An 8,603-nucleotide genomic window follows, 5' to 3' on the forward strand; every position below is an offset into this window, starting at 1 on the left:
ATTTTTATTCACTCATTTTGGTGTGCACGATTTATTATCATTATTATATGTGCACGATCTGCACTTTTTTTTATTTTTTATATTATTGTGAATATTACTTTTAATCTATATTATTTAATTTGTTCACATTTATAATATTTAGCACTATTGCACTTTGTATTTATTGCACATATTTTCTGGATTTGTTTAATTTCCTCATTTGTTTTGCGCGGCACTGTTTTGTTTTATTTTGTTCACTGATTTAGGTGCAAATCAGGTCCGAATTTTGGCCTGAATTCACACCTGAAACTGAGCCAAAGACGCACAGGACCCTTTTCCAATGCAGACCACGGCCGCCCTGGATCTGTGTGAATTGGCACCATTGAGAGCGGGTCACACTCTCCTGTCAAGCGAATTGGATGCAGGGAAGCCAGCCTTACAGTACGTTAGCAGACAGAAAAAAGGTCACCTTTGCTTTGCCTCTCAACAGGCAGGCAGCCTTTACATTTGCAGTCAGCAGAAAAGTAGCCTTTAGGGCTAATTCCCACCCCGTGTGGTGACAGACATTTTACAATGCAGTACGCAAGGGCACAGCATTTTATCGCAGTGCACCGTATCAAATTGCATGGCACTGTACAACAACGAAGTGTGTCGCGCTGCTTTACATTGCCATGAATGAAACATATTTTTTGTACACCTAAAGTTCGTCCACAAAAAAAACAAGAGAGCCGTGTGATGCGTTAAATCGCGCATCACACTGCTCCCTACCACAGCCGGCGACAGACAACTGCCAGAGCGGTAAGCTATGTGTTGAAGTGTGAATACTTTTGTGAACGAAGTGTGAATACTGAAGTGTGAATGAAGTGTGAAAAAGGCCCCTTTCAACCGGGCAATCCAATCAGATCCGCCTGTCTGTTTTTCAGCTGGACCTGATTGGATCCTCCAGTCTCTTCTATGGGGCAGCAGATGTGTCCACTGACACCTGCCGCCATCTGATCCGATCCTGTCCACCAAAAACAGATGGATGGGGGACCAGATTGGATGGCATTGGATGGAAACGAACCAGCAACTGCCCCATAGATGAAAGCGGGCTGTGTCTGTGTCCGCTCTGCATAGCAGACACGGACCTGTCATCCGCCTGCTCAGCGGTGATCAGCGGAGAGATCCCCCGCTCAGAAAGCAGACTCCACTTCATGGAGGCGTCCGTGTAAAAGGGGCCTTACATTGGCAGTCAACGAAAATGTCTTCTTTTTATTGGTAGTCAGCAGGAAAGGTCACCTTTATATTGGAAGCCAGTAGCCTTTACATTAACAGACAAAATTAAAACAAAGAAAAATCAGCACAAGGGATCTTGGTGTAGTAAAAACAATTTGTGTTTATTGAAAACTGAATAAAAAGCAAAAGGCACTCACAAAAAGACAGTTTTAGAAGCTGCAGGTATAATGAGACAGTGTGCCGCTGTACCTCCGGGGCTTTTTCTGTCACCCAGCTGATCCGATGGTGAATTGCCCGGCCAGGCTGGGAGTAAGCCACACTGTTTTCCTGCTTGAAGCAGATGACAGAAGCCAGTTCTGACACCCTCCTCCCCCCCCCCCCCCCGGGGATGTCATCTCCTGATGGCGTGTGCCCATAACAGAATGCATTTCTGGGGGAATTTCCCCTTTCCTCAGCCTCAGGCAGAGGAGAGGTAAATCCCCCCCCCCCCGAAACGCGTTTGATGCATCTGTGCAATGTGTTTTTTAGTCTTGACCTTAATAAGATAGGAAAGCAGTATACATTTCATTTTAAGGAGCAACGATAATATTTGTGAAAATAAATATAAGGCAATAAATTCAATGGCAATGTAATTTCAATTGAATAAAATAAATAGATTATACAGAATAATCAAAATATCACACTTATGCATGTGCGATCTGTGCCTGGGCTGCCATCCCACTTTTGATTGGAGGAATTTTGCTGGTCTGGGAGGGCAGAATTATTAGCTGAAAAGTAGTCTGTTCTTTTCAAGCCTGGGCAAGTGGCTTGGTTCTTCATTTATAATGGAGAAAGGATGGTCAGCTTGGTTAATCCTTTTATTGGCATGGGCTTATACTTTGTAATTTAAATGGGTAAAAATAGCAGAAATAGCAGCTGTGAACTTGTTTTACCATTTCTGAGAGGTTCAGGTGGAGAGTAGTTGGAGATTAGTGAATAATCTCTAGGCTGAATGAGTTGTCAGAGGCCGGCTAAGCAGTAGACCAGGGACATCAACTGTTACTTGTCAAATAAAAACACAAAAAACAAAAAAGGAAAAAATGTATTGGAATAAATAAAAATTATCAAAAATATTCCCTGCATGTGCAAACATACACATGCACAAACACACAAATACGTGCAGCTATGATGAACGTGCATAAAAGCCTATTGTGGGACACATATTAAAATAATTTTCGGGCTATCATTTACTGTAGGTTTACCTATAATCTGATGAGATGTAAAGGTTTTTAATGAGTTACCTATTTCCAAATTTGACAATCATAGTTTTTCTCTGTTTTGCAAACATGCGATTCTATAGCTTTACATATTTGGCAATAACTTAACACAGCCACATACACTTTATTACCAAAAGTATTGGGACACCTGCCTTTACACGCACATAAAATTTAATGGCATCCCAGTCTTAGTTTGTAGTGTTCAATATCAGTGGCGGCTGGTGTTCCATGGGTCGGGGGGGGGGGGGGGCAGCAGACGGACCTGACCACGGACCACACCAGCTCCAGCCCGCACCGCACACCATATCCCCCCCTGGTCGCCGGCTCACTTATCCTGTGCTGCCCCTGGACTGACATATGGAGGCGGTGGTGGTGGTGGCGGCGGCTTCCCCCTCAGTCTCCTCCATGTGCCCCTTCGTTGGTCGGGCTTCCCCTGCGTCTCCTCCCTCCTCCTACTTTGACAATAGGATGGCTTCCCCTTTTGGCAAATCGGGAAATGGATCTCAGGACCCGCTTCCTGATTGCCCAGGAGGAGAATCCGTGTGACAATAGCGAATATCCATTCACTATTTTCACACAACTGGGTGGGCTCGGGACGCAGTGCTCTGCGCCCCGAGCCCACCCTTTTTTTGATTAGAGCCTCTAAAAAAAAAAAAAATCCCCCATTGGAATCCATGCATCCAGTGCCCTGCATGTAGATTAGGGGGCCAGATGCATGGATAGGGGGGCGGTGCCCCTGCACCCCTAATGGACGGGTCGCCACTGTTCAAATTTCCCCTTTAATTCATCCCAAAGGTGTTCTATCGGGTTGAGGTCAGGACTCTGCAAGCCAGTCAAGTTCCTCCACCCCAAACTCATCCGCTCATCCATGTCTTTATGGACCTTGCTTTGTGTACTGGTCCAAATCATTTGGTGCAGGGGGGATTATGGTGTGGGATTTTTTTTTTTCAGGGGATGAGCTTGGCCCCTTAGTTCCATTGACGGGAGCTCTTAAGGTGTCAGCATACCAAGACAATTGGACAATTTTATACTCCCCACTTTGTGGGAACAGTTTGAGGATGGCCTCTTCCAGTTCCAACATGACTGCACACCAGTGCACATACAAGGTTCATAAAGACATGGATGAGCGAGTTTGGGGTGAAGGAACATGACTGGCCTACACAGAGTCCTGACCTCCACCAGATAAAACACATATGGGATGAATCAGAGCGGAGACTGCGAGCCAGGCCTTCACATCCACATCAGTGCCTGACTTTACAAATGTTCTTCTGGAAGAATGGTCAAACATTCCCATAGACACACTCCTAAACCTTGTGGACAGCCTTCCCAGAAGAGTTGAAGCTGTTATAGCTACAAAGGGTGGGCCAACTCAATATTGAACCCTACAGACTGGGATGCCATTACAGGTTATGTGCGTGTAAAGGCAGGCAACTCAATACTTTTGGTAATATAGTGTGTGTGTGTGTGTGTATATATATATATATATATATATATTTTATATATATATATATATATATATATATACACACAGTATATAGTTAGTACGTATAGGGAAATGCACACATTCATTGAGTTTAAAACCAAACAAAAAAAAAATAAATTAAAAACCCTGAATCTTTAGAACCCTGAACCCTCTGGCTGGCTTAGAGCAGGGGTATTGTTGAATTAAAATTTCTGGAGGTCCGATCAGGAAAATGTTCTTCCAGCAGAGATCTAAATCCCATGTTTGTGCTATGAGCTATGACTCAGATCATCATAGCTTATGTCCAACCACATATTTATCGTAAGGCACAGAAGGCACATGCCTATGAACGGTACAGCCAAAAAAGGTGTATTTTTTCCCCTATACGAATAAATCTTTTGAATAAGGACTTTTACACATTATCACAATATTGTAAACCAGGTTTGGAGAAGGAATTGTTCGAGTTTAATGCTACTCTGTAATGATGCTGAAAGATAACATTTAAAGAGACCCAGCCCATGAAAGATAAAGGTTTATAGATACTTTTTTGGTAGGTGGTGAAATAAATTTTTGCTCTCTTGAAGTGACCTGGCACAGAAATGTGTTTGACACATTCCCTACTGTGGCACCAGCTCTGCATCACTGCAGGACACAGCAGTTATGTAGTGGCCAATGACCCAACATGGGACATGCTTACTGACACGCCTAAAAGGGATGCACCGATACCGAGTACTCATACACGTGCAAATGCTCCCAATATTACTTGCACCCTATACCCACAAGGGTCCAGGAACTTCCTACAGCTCCTCAAGCCCTGTGAGCACTGCAAGTAGCCGTGGTTAAGATATATTATGTACTTTTAACATGTGAGATCTCATAACATAACATTTTTAAATAAACTGTTTGTTTGCCTATTGATGCACATCCTAAATGGCGTTCCCTGGCTTTCTATACTGGGATCACACAGGAGCAGTGGGGAAACTGCATGCATGCATGCATATTCATGTTCAAAATGCATGCGATTCTTTGCAGTGTGATTTAGGCCCATTAATTTTGAATACGCTCAAATTGCACCTCAAAGGTATCGGTACTCGGTTTCGGCGAGTACTTGACTGAAAGTGCAACCCTAGTTAACTTCTACCCCCTGGAAAAGTAAGTATTAACCCTTTCTTTTTTTTTGAAAGGCAAGGTCTCTTTAGTTATTTTAGGTCCTTATAAAGAGGAAACCCTAGCAATTGGGTGCTACTTAGTGCACCAAAATTCAGACATGGGAGTAAAGCCCCGTACACACGCATCGAAAATTGGCAGGGAATTTTCGTCCAACGTCCGATCTACCGATTTTCGGCTTGTTAGTATGATGCTTCCGACAACCGACTCCGACTTTTCGGCCGAAAAAAAATCTGGTGTGCAGACTATAAAATTTTTGTCGGCCGATTTTTGTGCAATCAGTACAGATTTCGACAGGGAAAAATCTGATGAGCAAGTCTGGGCATGCTCAGTGAAGTAAGAACACAAAGAAAGCTAACCAACACATGACATCACTTCTGAAGTAGATTTTTGTTGGGCGAGAAAATTCGTGTGCAGTCTAGGCACATTGCAACCAACAAAACACAACTCTGGACAAAAGTCTGACGATCGGTCGGCCAATAATCGTGGCGTGTGTACGGGGCTTAAGTCACACATGTGCAAGTCACAAGCAAGTCTCAAGTCTTAACCTTCAAGTCTCAAGCAAGTCCCAAGTCACTTTGGCGAAAAGCAAGTAAGTCAAGTCAAGTCCCTGCTAGAAGTCAAGAAAGTCAAGTCAAGTCATTTATTTTGGTCAAGTCACAATCAAGTCAAAATACTGATCTACCCCAATTTTCACCTTTAAATCAGTTAAAAGTCAGTGGTCAGGAAAGGTTTTGTTATATTTTCAACATTAACAAAACTGCTTAGCGCTTTTTTCTTGGCATATTAAAGAAACACTTTGAATGCCCAAACAGCTCAAAATCCTTTGTCTGGTCATGTTTCAACACCACAGTCACTAAAAACATGTTAAGTATTTCCATTGTTATACAGCCAGTGTCCTAAAAATCAGAACACACTGAGGTGTTTTAAGTAACTGTGGTGTCAGAAACCTAACAAGCACATTAATTTTGCTTTAACACATCTTGAGAAAATGCAAATATTTAGTAACTTAAAAAATTAAAGTCATTTTGTGTCATATGTCTCAAGTCAAAGTCAAGTCTCAAGTCATGAATACCAAGTCAAGTCGAGTCTTTTATTAATTTTAGTCAAGCAAGTCTCAAGTCCTCAAACTGGTGACTTAAGTCTGACTTAAGTCAAGTCATGTGACTCAAGTCCCCCACCTCTGCCAAAATTTGTGTCCATACAAGATACAGTTATGTACAGCACTCATATAGCCCTGTGTTATAAAACAATTTATATGCCTTTTATCAGCATCCTGAAGTTTTTTTAGTCCAAAAATCTGCCCATACTGTCCTCAGCTCACTACTCCCATAATGGTGGACCGTAATGAGCTTGTTAAATTGACAACGATTATAGTTTATCCGGTGACCGTTGAATATACCTGGAGGGGGCTCAGTGGGTGGAATATTGAGTTCATAAAGGCAAATTCCCATAAAAGAGTCTTCCATGGGGATGACACGAATCACTTGTGATATATCATAGACTTTTTTTGCCATGTCTGCAGAAAAGACATAGCCAGGTCCAGAGCAGTAGGGTGGGTAGGTGTCATTGGGGTAGACTTCCTTAGGAACATACCATTTGTATGCTTTACTCCTCAGTGGTCCTGTATTTTTTACTATGTACCCTGTGAAATAGTTGGTACGGACTGGAAGCTCTGGGCGAAGAAGCTGGTGGACAAGGTAGTCTACATTTAGGAACATGTCATTATCGATTTTCACCACATAACTGGCTGTGGGGCAGAATTTAGTAACCCATTCCATGCCCATTAAGGTTTTTAAAGTGAGGTTATAATAAGTATCCATGAAGTCTTGTTGGACAATATCCCCAAAGGCTTCACTTTCCTCCTCCAGCATCCCCTGAGTTCTGTTCACAGCGGTTTGTGGAAGACCAACCAAAAAGATTCTCACCACGTCAACATCATAATTACTCTCATTGCCCCAGGTTTCCCGAATGGCATGCCTACTATCGATATCATGGGATGTACCAATTACCATTATGACAAGAAAGGGGTTCCGGTCTTTGCACTTCTTTTCCTGGCTGATGAGAAACTTGTACGGGAATGGATAAGGGGGGGCCAGAGGGTGTTGGAAGCCCGGATAGGTCAGATTGTTTACAGGAGGAGGGATTTCCTGGACACTTGGATGCCCCCGAAACACCATCAATCTACTAACGAGCCATTCTTCATTTTCAAAGTACAGGTATCCAGATGAAAACATCAATGTGAGCATAAGGGCAATAGAAATCCTCACCACACAGCGTCGTCCCATTGAGCTGGATCCAACCGGAACCTCTGCACAAAGATAAGAGAATATCTACATGTAAGTACTTTGTTAGCTCAAAAAAAACAGCGCTCTCTCTATACTTATGCTGTATAGGGGTTCCTAGACAGTTACACATAGTTACATAGTCTGGTTATAATTCAACCGATAAAAGAGGGAAAGAAACTGTGCAATTCTATCTAAACAATATTATACCCACAGTTGATGTAGTTGTAATGTATTTTTATTTCCTATGTATTTCTAAACATATAGTAGGTATTTACTAGATTTTGCCTGTTATAGTGACAGGGTCTTTTTAAGTTGTTGGCACTTGAGTCACATAGTTGAGTCCTCTCTTTATGGTTTAATCTCTTTGAGAATTGTAATTTTTTTTATCTTATTTAATATTAATATAACCCAAAAAAAGGGCCATAGCAATCCAGACGACAATTGCCTTTGTTTCTTTAACCACTTCTGGACCGGAAGATTTCCCCCCTTAATGACCAGGCCATATTTTGTGATTCGGCACTGCGTTAGTTTAACGGATAATTGCGCAGTCGTGTAACGCTGTACCCAAATAAAATGTCCTTTTTTATGCCTACAAATAGAGCTTTCTTTTGGTGGTATTTGATCACATCTGTGATTTTTATTTTTTTGCGCTATAAACAAAAAAAGAGCGACAATTCTGAAAAAAAAAAAACAATATTTTTCACATTCTGCTATATAACATTCCCAAAAAAATTTTTAAAATCTAGTTTTTTTTAACATTTTAGGCCAATTTGTTTTTCGGCTACATATTTTTGGTAAAAAAATTGCAATAAGCGTATTTTGATTTGATTTGATTTTGGTATGCGCAAAAGTTATCGCGTCTACTAACTACGGGAAAGATTTATGTAATTTTTATTGTTTTTTTACTAGTAATGCCGGCGATTTGTGATTTTTTGCGGGACTGCGACATTGCAGCGGACAGATCGGACCCCTAACTGACATTTTTGACACTTTTGGGGGGAACCAGTGACATTACTACAGTAATCAGTGCTAAATAATATGCACTGTTTCTGTAATAATGACACTGGCAGGGAAGGGGTTCACACTGTGGGTGATCAATGGGTTAAATATGAGCCTAGGGGAGTGATTCTAACTGTATGGGGGCGGGGCTTATGGAATGACCATATAGACCTTTGATCCTATATAGAAGGATCACAGGAGCTCTGTGATCATTCCAGAGAGAAGAACGGTCAGCTG

General features: G+C 41.9%; 1 protein-coding gene across 1 annotated transcript; it reads right to left on the minus strand.

The window, feature by feature from the left end:
• Positions 1–6,271: 6,271 nt before the first annotated feature.
• LOC309554364 (beta-1,3-galactosyltransferase 2-like) lies at positions 6,272–7,388 on the minus strand. Its single transcript, XM_082256029.1, has one exon. The coding sequence runs from the start codon at positions 7,365–7,367 to the stop codon at positions 6,348–6,350; it is 1,020 nt and encodes a 339-aa protein (XP_082112155.1). The 5' UTR covers positions 7,368–7,388; the 3' UTR covers positions 6,272–6,347.
• Between the last annotated feature and the right edge of the window lie 1,215 nt (positions 7,389–8,603).

Source organism: Pelophylax lessonae, assembly GCF_965119305.1.
Source record: "Pelophylax lessonae genome assembly, chromosome: 4".
Lineage (NCBI taxonomy): Eukaryota > Metazoa > Chordata > Amphibia > Anura > Ranidae > Pelophylax > Pelophylax lessonae.

Coding starts and splice junctions, on each gene's coding strand:
- LOC309554364 (XM_082256029.1), bottom strand. CDS start 7,367: ATGGGACGACGCTGTGTGGTGAGGATTTCTATTGCCCTTATGCTCACA.